The sequence below is a fragment of the Bemisia tabaci genome, chromosome 3 (assembly GCF_918797505.1).
Source record: "Bemisia tabaci chromosome 3, PGI_BMITA_v3".
In the NCBI taxonomy this organism is placed as follows: Eukaryota; Metazoa; Arthropoda; class Insecta; order Hemiptera; family Aleyrodidae; genus Bemisia; species Bemisia tabaci.
In genome coordinates, this window is record NC_092795.1 from 31,465,196 (window position 1) to 31,489,299 (window position 24,104).

Here is a 24,104-nt window from a genome sequence, read left to right on the forward strand (position 1 = left end):
CCCCAAAATCATCTTGGGCTTGTTTTAAAGCTTAAACGCTCTACTTTCATTTGAAATTGTTTTTGTCTTAATCCGTGCGAACCGAACAACCGAAAATCTCAAAAAACGAAAATTTACGGAAGGGGGACCTTGTAAAATGCCCCAAAAGTGGGTCAAATTTTAAAATTTAATTAATTTCATACATATATGCTGAAAGCTCTCATTTTTCTGGAAATTTTGACACCAAGATCATCTTTCTACGACAAACTGTTGAGAAGTTATGCTAATTTAAAGGTTTTGACTTTGACCCCCTCCTCCCCCTTTTCCCTGGGGGTTAGGCAAAAAATATGACCAGTTTTGAGTGTCTGGGAAGACCCTCTATCATTCCTGAGAAAATCGTGCGATTCCGTGTTTAGGCCGATTTGGCCGTTTTGTTGTAGGGTCCTTTCATCTTAAATTTACTTAGACTTAGAGATAGTTCACTGAATAAACTTTCACGAGAATGTTGCCAGTAAAAATGTATTTCCAAAATCCACATCAAAAATTTCGAGGTAAGGTTACAATGATCATTTCAGTCCAAATAGGGATTTGCTTGAGTTTTGCTTCTGAACCTGTGCTTCCTTTCAGCATAGGCAAAAGGAAAACTACCTAGGTTCCTCATGCAGCTTCAGGTGCTCTTCAACATCATTGCAAAAAAAATTAAGGGACACCATAGTTTCAACGTAAACTAACATGCATGATCCGTTGGAAAACACAACAGGGAAAAATAACTGATCACACTTACCAGGGGTTTTTAAATGAATTAATGGTGCAGGTGTTTTCGGTTCGTTCAAATTTTGTAAATTCTTAGTGCGCTCTATGTTGGAAGGTAGATCCGTTATCCTGAGAGACAACTGTCTTTTGAAAGGAGAGGCTTGATTCAATCGAGAAAATCCTCTGAATGAACCCTGTCGTTGTAGCATGGAAGGTGTGGCGTGCGGTCGCTCAATTGCATGAGGATTATGCTGCGCTGAGGTTGGAGTTACCGGCGCAACCGGCGGATTTATGATTCCCACAGGAGTTGTGGTAACAGGTTTGGAAGTGGGAATGATTTCTGAAACTGTGATCAATAAAATGCATTAAGCTAGTTTCAAAATTTAAGATATTGATGGGTTATGTTCAATGTTCATTTGAACGCTGACCTATAGGTGGCCCTGGAATACACAAACTTATGCTCCAACTTTAATATTAACTTCATTGTTGAACTGCTGATTATTATATTAGTGAGGTTTATATCTCCATCTTCTTGTTGAACAACACAATTCTGTACACTTCCCAGTTGGACAATGCGAAAATTAGCTCGTTTTTTTTCAAACTGAATAAGTCGCGAGGGACTTTTTTCAGACACGTGGTCACTCCTATCTACAGACTTTGAAAGAGTGATTATGATATCTTTATTGATCTTGCAAAGGACCCTGTGTAGAAATCCATGAGATTCGACACTACCCAAGTTTTGTCTCAAGTTTTGATGTGGTGTTCTTCTTGACCTCTTCAGAACGACAAACTTTTAAAAACTTCTAAAACAAATATTGAGAAGAGCAGTGGAGTTAAGCATTTTGGGACTTTCTGCAATCTGCACCTCTATGATTTCCCATTAAGGACCTTTTCATGTAATGCATTTGTTTCCAGGAAAGTGTCTGAACAACTGACGATTGAACTCGCAAAATCACACTTTTCAGCTGTTGAGCAGCTTTGACAGACCAAACACAACAGAGATCAGAAGTAAGAGGTGCGTCCACAAGTTTGCAAGGTACACTCTACTACATGTATGGACAAATGGAATTTTAGAAAGTCGTCGAAACGCATAGATTTGACAGCGTCCAATGGTGCGACTGCGACGCCATGTTGAAAACTTGTTCACTTTCTGCTCTGAGAGTGGGTCTCATCAATTTCATGTTATTTTTTTGTGTTCGTAGTTGAGTTTTTCGTTATTTTCAGTTTCATCAACTTTTTAAATTCATTTAATAGCTTATTGAAGCAACTAGATCTGCCAAAATCTCATTTTGAATTGCGCGGCAAAGACAGTACGACTTGCGACGTCACTCGATGGCTTATATTCTCAACGCTGCCACTTCGGCACCCCGTTTGTCCATACCTGTAGTGGAATGTACCTTGACAAGTTTGATTGTATTTAATATTTTATTGCAGCTAATAAAAAAGGGAAAAATTTAAAGATGACATGATGTAAGATACCTTGTTTGTTGCTCTCTTTCAGGATGTTCTTTTCAAATGGAATATTGTTGGAGTTGATTTGATCGGATAAATTGGTGATATTAGGGGGATCAGGTAACCGATCTGTGATGGAGGCTTGTCGGAAACTGCCTTGTCGAGTGAATGTTGAGTTTGTAGTATCAAAGTTCATGGTGACACCACATTCTTTGTCTCTACGTTGCTTCTTCTCTAAACAAACGGCAAATGCACAGCCTACAGCATGACTTAGTCTTTCACCCTGAGAAGAGAATAAAATAAAAAGTAAGTAACACAAATTGGTTGAATCATGTGAATTTTGAGACTTCGGTTTTGTTGCAAATTTTTTTAACTGACAACTCTTCAACATTATGCAATCAGGAGATGACATTTTTTTTAAAAAAAAAAAGAAGGCACACTAAAGCCATCACAAATCATCAGATTTTTTAACAATGACAAGATTGCTCAAGCCTGGGGCGAAGAATTAACATTTTTGCGTGCATCCCCGATGCACACCTCATGTAGCAGGGAAAGTCACCAACTTACTTAGGTACTTCATAGAATTTTCTTAAACAAAGCAAGTAAAAGGTAATTGCAAAAGATGCAAATAATGTCGCCTGATTCTTAACTTGAATAGTCACTCCAAAAAATTGTATCCATCAAACGAAATATACTTTTTGAATAAAATCTAGGATCATCAAAAAAACAGGGCTGGCTCATTATTCAATGTTTTTCTATTGGATATCATGGTGGTGGTCACTCCTCGATCAAGACATCAAATTGACCAAAAGCAATCCCTTCTCTTGGTAGTATGCAGAGGATTTCATGTCTATCCAAGAAAAAACCAGTAAGTAATTTCATTTTGATGTCCAGGGTTTTCCAAAAAATTAACATGACAGAGGTTTGAGATACTTCAATAGTATTTTAAAAGTTTCACGGTAAATTGTATTTTTTGGCTTCAAATAGGAAGAAATGAGTGGAGATTTGCAAAGAGAAAGGCAGGTAGAAGTAACAACAGCTAAGTCTCACCGATTCTCGCAGGGCAAGAAATCCATGGCACATCCACCTCCTAGTTGTTCCATCTCTACAGATGTAGGAAAATCCCTTCTCATGATTCCGATCAGGGGCACAAAATGAAACTTTTTCTATTGTTTGGTCGACCATCAAACCCTAAAACATTAAATGAAAAAAATCAATTGTAAATATAAGTAAGTGCTTTTCAAAAAAGGTATCCATGTGTTCTTGACATTAAAATAAAACGGCTTAAATGCAGAGAAATCATTGAGTATATCATCATACAGTGGGAGTAAAGACTTGAAGAAAACAAATTCAATGACTTTTCCAATTCCTCTTGACCGAAATAACGAAACATTTTTAATATGTTCAACTACTATCTGCTGAAAAGCATAAAAAATTGAGCAGTTCCTCCCATTAATTTAAGGTTCATCTTTCAATTCTACACAACCTTTACAAACTTAAAGTTTTACAACAGTCTTGAAACTCGAGAAAAAATTGAGAGAAATTCACCATATTTTGTCAGCATTGTTGCAGTATTTCAACGAAAACTTTATTTATTCAAGAGAAAACGGACACACAAATTAGTCTGAAAATTTCAACCTCTTTTCGTACAAGGATAATGACAAATCACTAGAAATTTCAGGAAAATATATGTGACGGTTCTCAATACAGATACAAAAAAATGTGGATAAGAAAAACAGAGCCAGCACCACCAAGAAACATTCCTTTGCGCAGAAGACGGCAAATTGAGCAGCAGATAAAGTTTTAGTCTTCTCAACAAATATTTCCCAGTTTTCCTTGCTCTAGTCCCCTGACTTTTTAGAGGTTACTAGCTTTAAGTAACATTGTACATCCTAAACGTGACAAACTGAGTCACTCATCAATTTCTTACAAAGTAATTTTTATAGGTTATTTTCCTGATAACTCATTGGTGACATTATATTACTACCTCATTTTCCCTGAGGATTTAGCTCCAAGGATGGGTGTTAATTACTTCAAAGACTCCTTACTAAGAATGTTTGGATACTTAATGGATATTAATATTCGAAAAGGATTATGTACAGGATAATGTTAGAAATTTTTGCTTGCTTCTTGAGCACTTACTTTGGTTTCATCGTCAACAACTCTCAAACCATCACCAGAGACATGCAATATTGCTTTCACAGGCCTCCGCCGAGAATTCTGAAACAAAAATAAGAGCTAGATAACGTCTCATATATTCCAAACAGTTTTAATTTTCTGACAAGTAAGAACAATTATTTCACAGCTAGGTTTACACTTTTTCACTTGCGTTGTTAGGACAAATTCTTTAAGATAAGAGGTTCGACCTCTTTATTTAAAACTTTTTTATTTTAAACTATTTTCCTCGACTTTAAAATAATAATGTTTGACTTTCAGGCACTAATCTATTAATGCGGAAATTCCTAGGCGACAACTGAGTAGGGGTATATAAAAACATTGTAAATCATTTAAAATATTAGACTGGCAGCTAATAAAATTTGACAATATTTGTAACAAAAAAATAGAACATGCTAATGTGCCTCCATGTAATTAAATAGACAAGAACATTTAAAAAAAAGCTGATATTCTATAGATATTGAAAAACAACAAGGGAATATCACTAGACACTTAAGCTTAATGTTGAAATAAGGGCTTACCCTCAGAACTCGTAGGGCATCTTCACAGACTTGCATCCCTCGAGATTCGAAAACTTCAACGCAGCCTAGGTACTGAAAACAGGAAGAAAAAACAACAAATGAGTGATTTGAAAAAAGAAACAGATTGGGGGGGGGGGGGGGGGATTGAATGGAACGAGTATAACGAAACGGAAATAAGCCACATTGAGTTGAAACTGAGAAAGAGGGATCTGAACCCTCATTTAAACAATGCAAATTTCCATTTCTTGCTACAGTTCATTCCTAAGTAAGATCTACCAGGCCGCTTTCCATGATTATTGCAGCCTAGAAGTGGCCGCTGATACCAATGAGCAAACATGACAAAACTGGTGCAAGCAATTATTACTGCCCCCAAGCCACTCACATTGCTTTACGAAATATTGAAGGCAAACTGATCGGAACAAGGTACTGGTAGAATAAACCGGTAGAAACAATGTGAGTGAAGAATTAAGACGCTGCAGCTATGACTGAACCAAGTGAACTTGGCCAAACTCCTGCGAGCAACTATTACTGCTCCTAAGCCGCTCACATTGCCTATCGAGATATTGAAGGCGAACTGGTCGGAGCAAGTTAGAAACAATGCGAGTGGGGTATTAATCCACTGCTGATGCCAGGGAAAAAGTAGGGCTTGGTAATTTGAAATTCGGGTCTTTTAGGAGTCACAATTCAACATTCCGTGGTAATAACAGGGTCTTAAAGGTCTCAAAAGCAACGGAGGGGCCTCCGAGACCTCGAAAAATTGTTGAAAACATCTTCTAGGGGTAAATCCCTCAGACCCTCCCTCCTTTTAGATAGGCCCCCAAATCACGATCGCCTCCTAACTTTTTCGAAGTCAGTCGGCCTCTGCCATCTAGACGCGATTTTGTGGCGTGTGCGGAAAAAAAAATTGCTGATTCAACAATTCAATTGCTAAAAACAGTGAGCGCAATGTTTTAACGCAAATTTTACTAAAAAAAAATGCTACTTTAACCACCCCCGTGGTTGAATTAGTTTACAATGTGGTTAAATTAGTTTACACTGTGGTTAAAGTAGCATTTTTTTTGTTGTAAAATCTGCGTTGAAACATTGCACTTACTGTTTTTAGCAGTTGAATTGTTGAATCAGCAATTTTTTTTTCCGTGTGCAACTGACCGATTCGACCGAGACCTCAGTTAGTCAATCCTATGACGTGAGAGCGTATCTAAATTTCCACTTGAGCCCTGCGGGCTGATTATTGAAATTGACAGACAAAGCGATAGACAAAGAAGACTTATATTAGGGAGTATGGAGCGATCTTAATGGTTACAGTGGGTGCTTTCTATGGACTGAGGGAGAAAATTATGGACTGATTGTAAGAATAGGGTCTCTCGTGGGTTGCCGTTAGTTAGTCTGTTATCTACCTCCTTTGTCCATTGCAACCACCCGCTTGCACCGATAGAATCCTTCCGTACCCCTTTTGTCTTCTATGTCTGTAGCTTTGTCTATCAATTTCAACAGGGTGTCTAGTTTTCTTTTCAGTTTGGAAAATCCGGATGAAATCCTGATTTTTGACTGCTAAATCCTCACTTCATAATTTTTCCAAATACTGATTTTTTGCGGAGAAAAATTGGCGAACGTAACTTCACAAAAATAGCTCGATAAAAAAATCTGATCGGACGGCCGACTTTTCTCAAATCCTGATTTTACGACCGATTTTTCCTCGAATCCTGATAAAATCGGGATTAAATCCTGATAGATTCGGGAAAATCCTGATGCTCGACACCCTGTAATCGGCCCGCTGGGCTTTGCAAGACTCCAGCTTTCCGGGGCTCGAGTGAAAATAAGGATGCGCCCTCGCGTCAGCGGAGTGAGGAGTCGAGCTAGCGATTTGGTCCACTGAAAAACAATTATCGGCGTTTTTACCACGGTCCGTTGGTACCTTTACCATCTCACTTATTTTACCAATTATTGGTAATTTTACCAAGATAGACAGGTAAGCTTGCCTAAAAACCGGTACTTTTACTGTTTTTTTCAGGTAAGAATACCACTTCGATTGGTAATCAATCCCCGGTAACTTTGCCATTTTATCTCGGTAATTCTACCACAGTCGATAAAAAATATTGGCGTTTTTACCAAGGTCCAGTAAAATTACCGAGAAAGTTCGATAATTTTATCAAGATTTCTCGGTAAAATTACCAATTCCATAAATGGTAATTTTACCAATAAAAAACTGGGATCAAATAGAACCCTGAATTATTGGTACTTTTACCCTTTTCTTAGTAAATACACCCAGATTTTTTTTTCAGTGGGGATGCGCCCTCGCGTCAGCGGAGTGAGGAGTCGAGCTAGCGATTTGGTCGTTTCAGGAAAAGCATCTGCTCACGTAAAAATAAAAATGTTTCCTGGTGAGAGTATTACCTTGACATGGAACGCGCAGATTCCGTTGCGAACGGCGTTCTCGTCGGACTGCCATTGGTGGGGTTTGCTCGCTTCAGGCATGTGGCTATCCTTTCGACGTCGAAAACTATCCCTGAAACTCCGACGGATTCGCTCCATCCTCCGCGGCGATCCCCGCCCGCTCTGAAAAAAAGAAGAAAAAACGACATCAAATTTCTGAACGAAAAACCACAGGAAGTGAAACAAATATGACAGAAAACAAATGAGAAACGCATCAGAGTTTTATGAAAAACAAGATAATAGGTCTTGGGTCACTTTTTTATTCATTTTTTGGAAAGTTCGGAGTGAACTAAGCTCAGAGGAATTGGCCAGATCAGGGTGTCTAGTTTTTTTTTGTTTTTTTTTTTTTTTTCATTTTGGGATATAAGACCTAGTGGAATCCTGATTTTCCCTGATTTTTCACTGCTAAGTAAATCCTGATTTCATAAGTTTTCCAAATCCTGATCAAATCCTGATTTTTTTGCGGAGAAAAATTAAGCAAATGTGACTTCACAAAAATAGCTCGATAAAAAAATCCGATCGGACGGCGGACTTTCCTCAAATCCTGATTTCATAAGTTTTCCAAATCCTGATCAAATCCTGATTTTTTGCGGAGAAAAATTAAGCAAATGTGACTTCACAAAAATAGCTCGATAAAAAAATCCGATCGGACGGCGGACTTTCCTCAAATCCTGATTTTAGGTACGACCGATGTTTCCTCAAATCCCGATGAACTCAGGATTGAATCCTGATTAATCTCAAATCCTGAAAGAATCGGGAAAATCCTGATGCTAGACACCCTGCACGTTGTTTCAGAACCCCTGATTGAAATGAGACCTCGTATAGAAAATACTAAAAATGTAACCCGTTGAAACGCTGATGAGGTAGTCAGGCGTGGGAAAAGGCGTTTGCTGATCAGCTGAACTGATCTGCAAAGTCAGGCATCGCCTGCTCCGCCAACTCGACGGTCAGCTTTTGATTGGTTGCATTTTTATTAGTTTCATCTCCTTTCAGGAATGATTCTTTGAAATTTTTAGTTTTTCAGGAAATTTTACAACCCTGCAGATATTTCATTCCACTGATCCATACGTCGTTTCCTGGACGAAGGAGAGAGGCTCTCTTCTGGGGTTGCAAAATTCACTGAAACGCTCCGATGTATTGCACAGAATATAACTGAAGGCTTTGTGTCAAAAATTGTCCTAATTATTGTACATATGTAATGAGGAGAAAACCCACAGAAATTTTCAGTTAACAAAGCCTGAAATTCTCCTCGTAAGAATACAATTTACGAAAGGAAATTTTGCAACGCTGAAATGGAACCACGTTTTTTCGTCTGGAAAACGACGGAAACAAAACCAGCGGATAGGGAAATGGAAGTTCGTTCGTGCTATTTACTCACGGCGGTGAGACACTTCTCTAGCTGAGAGTGACTAACGAAATTAGAATGGCAAGCATTTCAGCTCTAATACGGTCTATTAGATCCGAGAAATGCGCGGGGGAATCAGAGCGGTTGAGCGAACCAAGCAGATCCGGAAACAGACGGATTACATTAAAGATTACCGACTAACCCGCGGCGAAAGTAATCCGGCCATGAGAAAATTTACACAATTAAAAGTGTAATAACGCCGCGCCGCGCTGCGGAGCGTTGGAGCGGATTAAACTTCCAGGAGATGGAAACTTACCATCAATACTCCCGCTATAAGCAAAAAACGCCATATCAGGATTCGAATGTTGTCAAATTCCTCTCAGAAAATATTTATTTTCGAAGAAGTTACGAATATTTCTCCGTGAAATTTTTAGACCTTTTGGATCAAATTTTGAGCGGAATCCTCTGAAAAATTGGAGAAGAAATCTGCCGTGATAGCGAAGAGAGCCGCAAGTGCAAAAATGAAGTTTTGAGAAAACGGGCTCAGAAGCTTCTGACAAGATCATTTTATTGAAAGAAGCCTCCGTTCTTTGTCAAATTGCCACTAATCGTCCAAAGACTCCTAGAAATCGTATGGATGACTAAAAATCGACCGATTTTATTTCCATTACATAAAAAGGGTATTTTTCATTTTCATGCTAGGTTATTGTTAGGCAAGACAACCGTAAGTGCTATCTTCTGCATGCTTTCGTGGTTGCGTTTTGGACGCACAACAAACACATTTTCAGGTTAGAAATTGGCAGAAGAGGGCGGCACTTTTATGGAAAGCACTGTTTTCATTGGCTCTCATGCATCTACGCCTGTCTTGAAAAAAAAACTGTGTCATTTTTTGTGCACTTACGGCTTTTACATACGTCTCCTTTTCATTAAATTAGGATGAATTTTGCTGTTTAAGCCGTCTCAGTAATTTCATCTAAAAGAGTTTAGACGAATTTTGAAGAAAACTCGATTTCGAAAATTTTGCACTTACGGCTCTCTTCGCTATCACGGCAGAAATGTTCTCAGATTTTCCTGAAAATTCGTGATTTTTCGAGGGAAATGTGGCAACGCCTGATGGCTCATACGGCAGAATGGTGAATTGGTGAATAACCGCGTCGCAGACTTGGCCCTCCCCCCGGTATACAGACAGGGTCGGCGTGCCATCGTCATCGTTAGTTATCCTATCAGCAGAGGAGAATAATTTAAGCTATGCGTTACCGTAGATCAAATGCTTCCAGCTAAACGCAGCAATGTGCATAAATAATTTACCGACAAGCTAATCTAGGACGCAAAAAATCTATTTTCTTTTCTCTCTACGATAAATGGATTGCATTTTGCATAAAGGAACCAGGAGCATTACAATATTGCTAAGATTGTGCAGCTCCTTTTGTCTTGGAGGGAAGACCTGATTATCTCTAAACAGTTTCTATTTAACTCGCTAAAAACTGTAAATTCAGGACAAAAATTACCATGTCATATTTCTTCAGGATATAAATCGTTGTATTGCAATGGGCGGAGTTGCACAATCTTAGCAAAATTGCAATGCTCCTGGTTCCTTTTTGCAAAATGGAATCCAAATATTCTATATTTTAGGGTACTTTATATGGTAGCAACGATTGATAATCACGATTAGAGACACAGATTTTGACATGACATGACGACATGACGTCATGACTATTGAGCTTGATTTCGTGAATGATATCGATACAGTCTAATGTCCATATCGTCCAACAAATTGCGGTGGTACTAAAATATTTTAGTAGACAACTCCTAACACTTTTTTTAACACCAATCGGGATTTTCGGGGGCTATAGACGCTGTTAGTGCAACGGCATAGTCGGTATCGATTGTGTCGAATTACGTTCAAACAATGAAACATAACCTCATATTGACCGTGCTCCCATTCGGCCATTCCATGTCCGTCAAAAGTTCCGGGATTCGAAACTTTTTTGTTACAATTTCTCCCACTCCATAACCGTCAAATTTTTTTTTCCAAAGTTCCAAGAAAGTTGCGGAAAATGCAGAAGATCCGGAACATTCCGAGAATTTCAAAAGTTCCGGGGAAAAATTTGGGAAATCTAAAAAATTCAGGTAGGTAAATCTCCAAAGATCCGGAATTCGGAACTAGTTTTGGGAAACGGGAGCACTGACTCCAGCACCGAATTTCAATCCTCGATTTGAAAAAAGTGCACTGCTCCGTTATTAGCAGCGGGGTATACGGGTTCCCAGGAGACATCTGGTGATAAGCCCTGGTGGCATATGGTCGATGGATTTGCGAGTGGCGGGGCTCGGAGGCGGGAGGCGAGAGGATGCGAAGGACACCGAGATTCGAGTGGGTCCCGGGTCCCGAGGCGAGAAGCAGACGAGGATAATGAGAGGATGCGGATTGCGGAGCCCCGAGGCGGAAGATGCTTCAGGCGCCGAACCAAGGATGAGGATGCTATCGTCGCTATCAAGAGGCGTCGCGACGCCGACGCGCGCGCGCCGCTTGGCGTCACGTCAACACGTGCCCGTTGCGTTGGGGTCGCGTGTCCGCCTGCGCCTGCGCCTCGACGCCAAATCGTGCGCCAAGCTCGCTATGCTCAAAGGGATTGAGGTCTTGATGATTTTTTCGGGAGACTCTTGATAACGAGATTAGATTATAACACAAGAAAAACAAGACTTGAAAGTTGAAAAATGTTATAGAGGGAAGTTTTAAGTTTTGTTGACGTCGTGATCGTTGACACCGTGATCATCTTTCATAAGAGTCAGAATTTTTTTATTTTTGGATGATCATGGAGTCAACAAAAACTTAGAAAAACTGTTTTTTGACACCGTAATCGTTGACACCATGCTACGTAATCAGACTCTTTAGGGTGCTCGAGAGAAAAGTTCGAAATTCGAATTCGAAGCGAATGATATTTGCCATGTTCGAGGTCTTGCTCATTTTTTCGGGAGACTCTTTAGGATATTCGAAAAAAAAAAATACGAAATACGGGGAAGGTCCCGAGGGTGTCTACTAAAACAGGCCAGCCAAAAATCAGTACTTTTACAGAACTCGTTCAGTATATTCCCAAGAAATTCGGTGCCTCTTCAATAGACGAATTCAGTGCTCTTTTAGTACCTCCGATTAACAAAATTCGAAAAATTTCAATAATTTGAATTTCTCGCTCGCATTACGTCGAAAGTGACAAAAAATTCCGGACCTACTTGCGGAATTTCTGCCCTTTTTCAGTACTTCCGGACCGCCCTTAATCAGTACTTTTCCTGGACTTTCCGGAAATTCCGGACTTAGGGATATCCCGCTTTCCCCTGAATCTGAAATTTTCTTATTCCTTGACTTTCTCTGACCTTCGAACGAAATGTCCACCGTTCTTTCTTCAAACAAGCTGACTTTCGTTAAACTTTGAATAAAATTTCCTTTCTAAGAGATCAAATTATGGAAAAAGTAATTCAGTGGTTTGGTTAGAAAATTACAAGCCTTAAAAATGACCCGAAAGGGTAAACAGTTGAAAGATCAGTGATAAGTGGAGGTGTTAGAAATTCCCTATTTTTCCCCGCAAGTTCTCTGGCTTTTTCCGGTCGTCACAAATTCCCTGACTTTCCGTGATTTTCACGGTTTTCCAGACCGCCGTGGATATTCAAGAGGAACGAACTTACATAGTAAAAAGGAATCAAGTAAATGATAAAAAGCGATAATACTTGAAAGCGCTATTAAAGAGAGGATGCAGATATGTCTTAGCTTTCTTTTATATCGAATTGGCTTTTCTATTAAATAAACCCCACCTCTCTTGATTTTTTATTTATTTATTTATTTTTTTTCAAAAGAAAGGCAAAAAAGTGCACTGCTTTAGAAATGTCTTGGCTAAAATCATATTTTTGACCTTCCTACGAAGTAAGATTATTTTCCACAAGAGAGGAAAATTTAAGGCTAAGTATTTGTAAGATTGCGACTAATTTTAGCTACACCCTTATCGCTACTTAAAGGTGACTTCGTGGAAACTTCAGATTGCTGCACCTCGTCTGTGCGGGGGAACTAGCTTCAAACTTCGCCCGAAGTCGTTCTGTCAACGGGATACGGTCAGGTTGACGAACAAGTTTTTGTACAGTTGAAACTAAGTAATTCGACGAAGCCAGAAATGAAGGGGGCAAGGGTGCTCACGATGGTCACCGAATCGAGATTTTTCCGAAGAGGAATAAAAATTAGGTAGGTCAACCCACTCGATATTTTCTTCCGGATAACTTGAGCCTTAGTGATCCAATCAACGGACTACATTTTGAACGGTTGCGGTGAGGTGTTAACGGAAATCACACCGTTTCTGACCGCGATAGGGTGCAACCCAATTCAAGGTGTCGATCGATTCTCTGGACTTACTAGCGTGAGCGGTCACTATTAAGCACTATTCGGGGTCAAATGCATCGCTTGAAGGAAACCCCCCCCCCCCCCCATTCCATTCCATTCCTCTTTTTTGTCGCTACGCTGACATTTTGACCAGCATTACGTTGCTGAGATCCGAGTGCGAAGACGGGTAAGAATCGTGAAAGGTGCTTTCTGAACTTTCTCCGTCGAAGGAAGTTGTCTTTATAAAGACTCGCGTTATCTGATGGGCTTCTGGAGGACAAAAATTCCTGATTCATCGTTCAATTTTAACCGTTCTTAGGTTTCTTATACTTTTTTTCAGATTGACCGATTAAATCGTCTGATAATTTCTGGTCTTTAAATGTTACACTCTGCAGAAAATTCGGCAAATAACTAGGTGCAAAAAAATACGGATGGACAGATTAGAGACACAAATCTGTAGTTTTAAATTAAATTACCGGTTCATCAGAAACACCATTGATTCTTGGCTTATTGGTAGACAATGCGAGGCCTTTTTCTACTACAGCAGAGGCAGATATTCGAATGTTTTGAAAAAAAGTTAGAAGAACTATTCTCTCCGTGCTGATTGTGAGATGCGCCCACCCTAGAAACACTGTCTTCCGTAGAAAACTAAATTCCTGAAAATTTGGCGGTTATGCCCTCCTTCAAATATACGCGGTTCAACTCCTGCAGTATGCAGTAAAAACAGTACCAGTCCTGACAGCAGCAAGCATGTTCCGGAGAAAGATATCTCTCCTGCGGGCGGATTTTTGAAATTGATAGACAAAGCAATAGACAAAGAAGACAAAAAGGATTTGGAGGGATCCTATTGGTAGAAGCGGATGGTTGCAATGGACAAAGGACGTAGGTAATAGACTAACTAACGGCAACCCACGAGAGACCCGACAGTTAGTCTGTCATTTTTCCCCTTAGTCTATGAGAACCACCCATTTCAACCATTAGGATTGCTTTGTACCCCCTATGTCTTCTTTGTCTGTAGCTTTGTCTATCAATCTCAATAATCGGTCCGCTGATATTATGTGCGACATCCTCAGAGAATGAGAATTTATCTGTCCGATGAGTGATTACCCTGTTTCCGATAATGATAGCTTCATCGATAACTGGGATTTCTCTCGGTGATGTGGCAATCGGGTGGCACCCTGTCCTGTCTTGTCGCACGCATGACCAAAGTGACGTAACCCACTCTACTCGTCCGCTCCCGCTGCCCGTTGCGCCCCATTATTCCCACAGGATCTTCAACCTTCGCACGCCGCACAATAGGACGAGCCATCGGGAGAAATCGGACAAGAAATTTTTTACTAGAGCTTCAAATTTCCACGGCTGTTTTGTCGCATTATTTTAAGGAGTGTTCCGGACGATTCGCCGAAGGCAATGGGTTTGTGGCACCCGAGAGATACAGCCGTGGGAATAAACTTCGTAGCGGTACCCTGAAAAAAATTCTCGGCGTTTTTACCAAGGTCCGTTGGTACCTTTACCATCTCACTTTTTTTTACCAATTATTGGTAATTTTACTAAGACAGACTGGTAAGCTTACCTAAAAACCGGTTTTTTTACTGTTTTTTCAGGTAAGAATACCACTTTTATTGGTAATCAATTCCCGGTAACTTTGTCATTTTATCTCGGTAATTCTACCACAGTCGATACAAAATATTGGCGTTTTTACCAAGGTCCAGTAAAATTACCGAGAAAGTTCAATAATTTTACCGAGATTTCTCGGTAAAATTACAAATTCCATAAATGGTAATTTTATCAAGAAAAAACTGGGATCAAATAGAACCCTGAATTCTTGGTAATTTTACCTTTTTCTTAGTAAATACACCGAGATTTTTTTTCAGTGCATCGTGATTTTTGGGTCATTTCACCCTTGATAAGTCTCTTTGCGCGGCAGCATGTCTCAAGTGCAACGAACCAATTTTACGAGCACAATGGAACTACTCTTCAAGGTCTACGTGTTACATTAACGAGGACATGGGCTTTTGAAGTTTCCACAGTATATCTGACCCCTCCCGCCGGCGCAAACTGGCTATCTATTTGGCAAACTGGCAACACTTTTCCTTTCCTTTAAATCCATTAAAAACATCGATTCAGGTGAGACAAGATTTCTCACCGAGAATCGATTATTTAACATACATTTCGATGGAGGGAAAACAGTGTTGCAACCTAACGAGAGTTGGCACTGTCTCCCGTTGACGCGCACCACTGTGCGCCCCGCCCGGCGCCTGCGTCTTATCAGCGCGCGGTGCGCCCTGCACTCTGCACTTGACACGCATCCTTATTAACGGCGTTATGGCGTTATGTGTGTCACTTGCAGCGTGCAGGCGTGCACTTACGCCCGTCTGCCGAATTAACGCAGTTGCCACGTTGTGAGGGGAATCCGGGGAAAGAAGGAGTTTGGTGGTCGAGACGAAGAGACGGCGAGTGCGGTTTCCATCGGACGAGTCGTAATATAACGTGCTAAGGAAGAACGCCGAATAAACATTCAAGAGTCGCCAAATTTCCCTCGATACAATGATTATTTTTGAAGGAAGCCATAAATATTTTTCCTTGAAATTTTCAGGAACTTTCAGTGAAATTTCGAACAAAATTATCTAGAAAATTGGAGGAAAAATATTTACAAAATTTCCCGAAAAATCGTGATTTACCAAAGAAAATTTGGCAACGCCTGAGGGCTTATATGGCGTTCTTCCTTAGCATGGCGGTAGCTGGTCTGGTCTTCAGGCCTCGATAGACTATCACATTCCGAATCCATTCCGATCGAGGTTATTTTCATCGATTTTAGTATAATCCGAAAATTCAGCGTTATCCTGCTGTGAGAACTTTGAAAATTGAAAATACTTGTATTAAAACTGAAAACTTCAAAACAGCCGGAAACTGTGTCATTTTGTCGATCACGCGTTCAGGTAGGTATCTAAAAAGTTTGGCGACGAAAGTCGATCCATCGACTTATTTCCATCAGACATACTATAAAACCACTTAATTCTCGTGGCGAACAATGACAACGTAGCTTGACAATTCACCTTTCACTAGCCACCAGTCGATGGCTCCGATTTAGGAGATAAACATTTGGTCCAAATAATGAACATTCTCCAACAATTTAACACCTAAAAAGAAAATTTAATTCTGCCGGGGATAGAAAAACGGTCATTACATTGGAAGGAGGGCGACCGAACATCGGACGGTTCGGACATGGACATTATTCGTGGGGCAACGGTGAATTCGTTAGTTCATCTTTTAGAGTCCCTTTATACTGAGAGTCAAGACAATGTGAATCCATTTCTGATTGGTTCCCGTATTTTAGGCCTTCTCAGTGTCACGAACGGGAATAAAGATTACATTTTTGCCGATTGCAAAGATTATAATCTGGAATGGGCCAGGGAATTATGGGTTCGGCAAGGAACAAACTGAATGAGAGAAGGAACGGAGAGAGGAATTTGAGAATGAGCCGATCAAAGATTACGAAAAAACTCCATTTCTGTAATCTTTATTCCCGTTTGTGACTCCATGGGGAGGGGGGGGGGGGGGGGTGTTGTCTTGACTCTCAGTATAAAGGGACTCTAGTTCATCTCAACTGGAGCCTCGCCAGGAGAGTGCCCATCAGTGACACGACATTTTCAAATGGCTCGTTTCAATTTGAAACACTCTGTATCAAAATAACGAATTAACGCTGCAATATTGAACCACGTTATCGTTACCGCGCCGGGAGTGGAAAGTCCTTGAGTGGGAATTAGTTAGGTGCGCAAAGGGCCAAAGGGGACGGGGAGCTGAGAGCACCCACTAGGAAACGGAACAATAGGAAGGCGTGACCTATCGACTATCGCTATTTTCCCATTTGGAACTATAGTAAATAATCGATTATTGAGGTATACTCTGTAAATCGATCCTATTACATAGATTTTAGTGACGGATCAATCGATTCATCGCAAAAAAACCCATTGGGAAACGGAACAAGATTAACGAGGATGGTTGCAGTGGCGGCTGTCAACGCGGGCTGATGATACAATACTGCTTGTTAGCGCTGTAACACCGGTCACGCTGCTCAATGAGAGCGCTCATCGTCTCCAAACCAAACACGATTTGTCAACGACAGAATGAGCTTTGGCACCCCCCCCCCCTTTGCGGAGAGGTTAGCGCTTTTCCGAGAAGGGCCCGGAAAACCCCCCGCATCCATTCCTCATAAGAGTAGAAATAATACAAACGTGACGTAAACAGGGTGTCTAGTATTTCTTAATTTTGAAAAATCCTGATTTTTCCTGATATTGTATAAAAAATTCCTGAATTTTTCATTTTGATTTTCCTGATATTTTCCTGATTTTTCTCGACTCCTGGCACGGTAGGCAAAAAGCAGTAAAACTTTCTCCGCTGAGGAGATTTGCGTGAGAAAAATTCCTGATAAAACGTGCGATTTTTCCGATTTTCCTGATTTTTTCCTGATCGACCAAAATTCCTGATATTTTCCGATTTTTCCTGATGCTAGACTGCAGTATGGTAAAGTACTGCGCCCCGAAATGCTGCCGGTGTACTACCATGCTAAGGAAAAACTTCGTATGTGCCTTTAGACGTTGCCAAACTTTCTTCGATATATCATGCTTTTCCGGAAAGATTTTGCGTATTTTTCTCCACGATTCTCAGAGAATTCCGTTCGTTACTCGAACTAAAATATCTGAAAATATCAATGAAAAAATTCATGACTTTCCTCAAAATTAAGATATGCTTCTGAGAGCATATTTAACGACATTCGAATGATTATACAGCGTTTTTCTTTTGCGCGACAGTGGGGTGGGACTTACGTCAGGTTGTTTTCACGGGGAGCAGTGTTTGAATTTGACAGACACCATGCGCCTAAATCATTGAAGCCGTGGCAAAAGTTGGCGCCAAAGTTGGTTCATAAATTGCGTAACGCTCTAGAGGGGAGGGGGATTGAGGAGAGCGTTGCGCTTTTAGGATTTGACATTGTTAAAGACCATCATAAAATAATAAAATCATTACAAGGGGAGGGGGGTGTTAAAAATATCGAAAAGTGTGTTGCATAATTTATAGACGCTCCCTTAATATTCACGGTCAGTTGGCTTTCAGAACTTTGTTTGGGCGAACTATTTTACTAAATGGATACGAAAAACTGGGGACCCTTTGAGAGGGATTCTATCGAGTACATAATCTAAAGATTTGAACTATTGCTGGTCCGATTTAAGGTGCAAAAAGACATCCGGTACCTACTCCTTAAGAATTATTTTCGAAAAAACCGAATTTTCCCTGAATATTGACCAGCGTGAATAATTTATCAGGATGTCTACTAAAACAGGCTGGCCAAAAATCAGTACTTTTACGGTACTGTTTCAGTACATTCCTCAACAGAAAAATTGAGTACTTTTTCAGTACCTCCAATTTTTCAGCAAATTCAGCAAATTTCAAAAATTTGAATTTTCCGCTCAAATTGCGACAAAAATGACAAAAACACGAACAAATTCCGGACTTTCTTGCAGAATTCCGCACTCTTTCGGAACTTCCGGACCGCCCTTAAAAAATCAGTACTATTTCCGTACTTTCCGGACTTGAAGACACCCTGATAATCCTTCCGAATTCTTCCACACCCTCGTGAAAGTCCACACGGAATCCCACGCAAGTTTCAACACTTCCGAAACGCGAAATTCCATTCGGCGACCCTGCTAAATTCCGAAAACGAGGGCGTTAATCCGAGAGTGATCTTGGGAAGCCGGCCGATAAGCCGACGGATGGCGATAGCCCGGAAGCGGACAAGTGAGAAACGCTTAATTAAAACTCAATTACGGACTACCCCGGCCGCGGCGGAGGGGGAGGGGGAGAGGGCGAGGGCGCGAGAGGGTGAGCGAGATGGCGGATTACGGAATCGGCCGGTAGCCGGTAGCGGCAACGGCCGCGATGAGAAAATTTCCCACGGTGGGGTTGACTACGAGGGGGACTCGGCTGGTCTCCGGCACCGCGATGCTCTTGCGGGACCCGCTACGAGGTAAACAAGGCAACGGGCCGGGGCCAAGGGGATCCAGGGACGTTGACATCCAGATCCCTGATCCCTGATCCGTCCCGATTCGGTGGCTGTATGCGTGTGTGTGCGGTGTGCGAGACTCGCTGGTGTTGGTGCGTCTCGTCGCGTCGTGGGATGGAAGGGAGCCCGGTGCTTCTCGGCCACCGCAAGTTCCCGCCCTTGGACCGTGACCTGACCATCCTGACGGACTACCGACTGCCGTGCTAGTGCAGGGTGTCTAATAAAACAGGCTGGTCAAAAATAAGTACTTTTACAGTACTTGATCGGTAAATTCTCGAGAAATTCAGTAACTCCCCCAACAGAAGAATTCCGTACTTTTTCAGTACCTCCATTGACGAAATTTGAAAAATTTGAAATTGCGAAAAAAAATGACAAAAAATTCCGGACCTTTTTGCGGAATTTCCGCACTTTTTCAGTTCATCCGGACGGTCCTTAAAAAAATCAGTGCTATTTCCAGACTTCCCGGAAATTCCGGACTTGTAGACAACCTGGCTAGGGAAAAACGTATGAAAATTCGAGAGTTGAAAAATTTCCTTCGATAAAATGTTTATTTTTGAGGAAAGTTATGAATAGTTTTCCTTGAAATTTTCAGGGACTTTAGGTGAAATTGCGAACAAAATTATCTGAAAAAATAGAAGGAAAATACTCATAAGTTTACCAAGAAATTCGTGTTTCATCAAAGGAAATTTGGCAACGCCTGAAGGTTCATACGGCGTTTTTCCTTGGCACGGCAGCGTGCTCAGGAATATTTACATGTTGCCAAATTCCTCCTTAAAAAAATTATTTTGGAAGGACGTTGCGCAAATTCTTCCTCGGAATTTTCAGATATTCTAAATTAAATTACAAACAAAATAGTCCAGAGAATTGGAAGGATTATCCCGATAAATTCGTGTTTTATCAAAGGAAATATGGCGAAGTCTTAAGGTTTATTAGGCGTATTGCCTTAGCACGGCAGTATAAGGGGAAGCACTTTTCCAATTTTCCATCTTCATCTGTATGCGCCGGAAATCTGCCGTGCTAAGCAAGAAAGCCGTAAATCCATCAAGATTTTCCCTCGTTTTTTGGAATTCAACACTTTATAACATAAAAACTGTTTTACCCATGCACCTCAAATTTTCAAGTTAAGTTTTTGGTAGTATTTGCGAAAGAATTCTGTAAAAATGAGTTTTTCTGCTATGATACGTTGTTTCCAAAAGATGTAAAATGGCGTTTGCGGCGTTTCTGCGCTGCTCGGCAGAAATATGTGCGGGAATCTAATATCGTTGCGATTGAGATACATCCTGTTGGGATTGTGCCATCTTGTTGCTTTTTCGATGCATCCTTTCATCAATGGCCTCAAAAGTTTCAATCAACGCTAATGCGGAAGGTGTTACTGTCATGTTCATAAACTTTGAAGGCTTTATTTTCTTTCCACGTCAATCACAGTTAACACAGAATTTCCGATAAGTGATTGCAAACGTTCAGGGTTTTTATTTCCTCTCTATAATAGGTACGTCCGGTTTTGCAGAGCGCGCAATTCAATCAGTGTCTCCCTGACTGAATCTGTACTTCTGATTCGATTAACTCATTCATTGACGGATGTAAAGGAGCGGAGAAAAGAAAGAGAACTTGTTCCTTGGAAAAGAGAAATGAATCCTACCATTTTTTTATCACTCCTAGGTACTCGAGGGCTTATCTTGCGCTTGGTCCCTTGTCTTACTCTCAGGCCCAGATGATTCTTACTTCAGTCCATTAAATTCAGATTGACTGGTCGGGAATCAAACTCCCGGCCTCCTCATCATAGGGCCAATGCCGCATTTGGAATGATTTAAAATGCGATTTCCAAAATATCATGAGTTTCTTTCCGGGTTTTTTTTTTCGTCGCGTAACAAATTGTTCGCAACTTTAAGATTGCAGATTTTCCAAAAAAAATGACGCCCTTCAAAAGCTTGATTCTTCTGCCAATCTGATGTAGGATGAAAGAAAATTTACAATAATTTTCAATTCCTTGGAGAAAAGCTACTGAGAACTTATCTTTAAAAAAGTTAATTTAAGCTCTTAAAGTTAATAAAAGTTAAGTTATAAAAAAAAGGAAAAAAACATTGTTGATGGCAATTAAATTGAAGCATTTTTATCGAACTAGGGCGCCTAGACGTCTAGGCGAAGTAGGACTCTTCGAACGTCTGTCCGAGCATGTACTACTCTGCCAAAGCTGCATAAGCCTTCAGAAGTTCCCATATTTCCTTCGATTCGATAAAAAAGAATTTCCTAGGAAAAGTGATAGTATTTTTCAGATGACTTTCTTCTCGATTCAATCTGAAGTCGCCGGAAATTTCAAGGAGAGATCTGCATTACCTCCCTCAAAAATACATGTTTCATCCGAGGAGAATTAGCAACTCTCGAATGTTCATACGCAGTATATCAACTTTACTGTACACTGAAAAAAATTCTCGGCGTTTTTACCAAGGTCCGTTGGTACCTTTACCATCTCACTTTTTTTACCAATTATTGGTAATTTTCCGAGACAGACTGGTAACTTACCTAAAAACCGGTATTTTTACTGTTTTTTTTTCAGGTAAGAATACCACTTTTATTGGTAATCAATTCCCGGTAACTTTGCCATTTTATCTCGGTATTCTACCACGGCCGATAGAAAATATTGGCATTTTTACCAAGGTCCAGTATAATTACCGAGAAAGTTCAATAATTTACAGAGATTTCTCGGTAAATTACCAATTCCATAAATGGTAATTTTACCAAGAAAAAACTGGGATCATATAGAACCCTGAATTCTTGGTAATTTTACCCTTTCTTAGTAAATACACCGAGATTTCTTTATGTCAGCTAGTAGACAAAAACGATTAAGGTGATGAATCAAGAAGCTGTGAACTGAACCCGGCTTGGGCCAACTCAAAATACTTACGACGCGCGAACATCCATTCCCAGATAAGCGAAACTCGGCCCAAAAATAAACCCGAACCGGGGGGGGGGGGAGGAGGAGGGGGGATCTCGACCAAGGGGCTCCACGGATGCTGCGGAAACGGGGGCAAAGGTGCGAGGCCGCAAGGGTGTGATAAATGACCCCATGCACAATGCACCGAGCGTGCACCCCATCCGGGAGCTTCCCCCGGGCCGAAACACTTGTCCCGCGGAAGCCGCACCGATTCCGGTGTTTTTCGCAGGCGGAGAGGTCCTCCGGGAACACCCTCTCATCATTCCCAGGGATTCGGGATTCCGGGAGAGGCGAGTCTGGGTGATCCCGGATTAAGGGGACCGTCGCGTCGTCGCGATTGGGGTGAGTCGAGTCTCGACGGAACAAGTGAATCTCTTTGAGCAGGATCGCTCCGCTGCGACCGAAACTCGCAACCCCTACGGTCTTCGCCGAGGGGGGCGAAAGGTGAACCGCCAGGGTTTCAGCATATCGTATGCAACTCCTAATTTGCTCGCGCAAAAAAGATATGACGGGGGTTCGTTCATCTTCTAAACCACTTCTAACGGGGTGTCCTAATTATTTTTTTCATTTGGGGAAGTCCTGATGAATCCTGATTTTTCCTGATTTTGACTGACAAATCCTAATTTTATAATTCTTCCAAATCCTGATTTTGGCGGAGAAACTTTAACTTCACAAAAATAGCTCGATAAAAAAATTCGATCGGACGGCCGACTTTCTCAAATCCTGATCATGAAGGTCGTGAAATCGGGAAAATCCTGATGCTAGACACCCTGTCTAATGCTTATTTAAATGACTTCCTTTCAAGGTGCCAGTTAGGATTTCATTTCCGATTTTCCAGATTTTTCCTGATATTTTAAATGGAATTTCTTGATTATTGGCACGGGTTAATTGAAGCTCCTTTGATTTTACAAACCAACACTTTCCATTACTTCGAATCAACGGTGTCGCATTGATTTTTACAAAACTAGTGCGGGAAAGCGTTGAATGTTTGAGGAAATAAGTGCGTGGGTGTTGAATCGTTTAATCAATCAATACTCAAAAGTTGCAGTTCTGAAAAAATTACTGCTCGAGGGTTGAATTTTTGAAAAAAAAATACTGATTGAGAATTGAATTTTTGAAAAATTACTGCTTGAAGGTTGAACTTTTTTAAAAAAATTACTTCGAAAGCGTTGAATATTTGAGAAAACTGCAAACGCGATTAATTTCGAGAAAATCGAAGCAAAAGCGGTGAATTATGAGAAAATTGATGCGACGGCACTGAATTTGTAGAAAATTACTGGGAATGCGCAATTTTTTCGGTGAAAATTACTACGAACGCGCATTGTCATAGTGCGGAGGCTGAATCCTCAATAATTGCTCGAAGCAGCATCGTCCAAAGAACTTTCTGCAACCCTCCTCTACCACCCTGTTACATAATTTTAAATTGATTCAAGCACATGTATCCGATAACTCAGTATACATGCATGTCTTAATATTGAGTTTTTCCTATAAACATGCTTCGAAGACGCAAGAGAGGAACGCTCCGTCTCCTGCCTACGTTACGCTATGGTCTGGATTCTCCGGATGTGGGATTCGAAGGAATTCTTCATTCCACATACCCAGAGCCAGTGCGGTTTATTAGTCAGGGACTCAGCATGCGGAGAATTTACAGTCTTCCTTCTCGGACGAGGAATGCGCATCAGGCCTCTCCCCGATCGAGGGATATACGACTCCCACGGATTCAGTTACTCCCGAGTATTGCCGTACTGAGGAATAAGTCGAATTTATTCAGAAAAATGTTCACAAGTCTTTTACATTTCTGCCTTTTAAATTTCACAGCAGAACAAAAGCATTGGACGACGCATCATCGGCTGTCATTCTACGGGGAACATTCTTCAACATCAGACATAAAAACTTATTCCAGACTTTCGTAATTTTTCTTAATCTTTGACACTAAGATTAACCCATCAAAATAGGATTCTGTGCGACCAATTCATTCTCCAAACATCGAAGTAATCTTAACTTCGCCTTAAGCTCATTTTTGGAGGGGAAAAAAGAAACAATACTGACACTCCAGCGTGACAACAACTTCAATTGCGCTGTCACAACTTAACCAG

The 24,104-nt window shown here is 40.8% G+C and overlaps 1 protein-coding gene across 4 annotated transcripts in view; it reads right to left on the minus strand.

Moving 5' to 3' along the window:
* The window catches only part of numb (NUMB endocytic adaptor protein), a 104,786-nt gene that overhangs the window by 11,534 nt on the left and 69,148 nt on the right, over positions 1-24,104 (minus strand). For all 4 annotated transcript variants that reach the window (XM_019061239.2, XM_072298162.1, XM_072298163.1 and 1 more), the window contains 6 exons: positions 7,275-7,436; positions 4,881-4,952; positions 4,327-4,404; positions 3,235-3,375; positions 2,212-2,467; positions 764-1,078 (listed from right to left, as the gene is read on the minus strand). In XM_019061239.2, coding sequence (XP_018916784.2) covers positions 764-1,078; positions 2,212-2,467; positions 3,235-3,375; positions 4,327-4,404; positions 4,881-4,952; positions 7,275-7,412 — 1,000 coding nt within the window. In that variant the 5' untranslated portion in view covers positions 7,413-7,436. The remainder of the gene's footprint in view (positions 1-763; positions 1,079-2,211; positions 2,468-3,234; positions 3,376-4,326; positions 4,405-4,880; positions 4,953-7,274; positions 7,437-24,104) is intronic.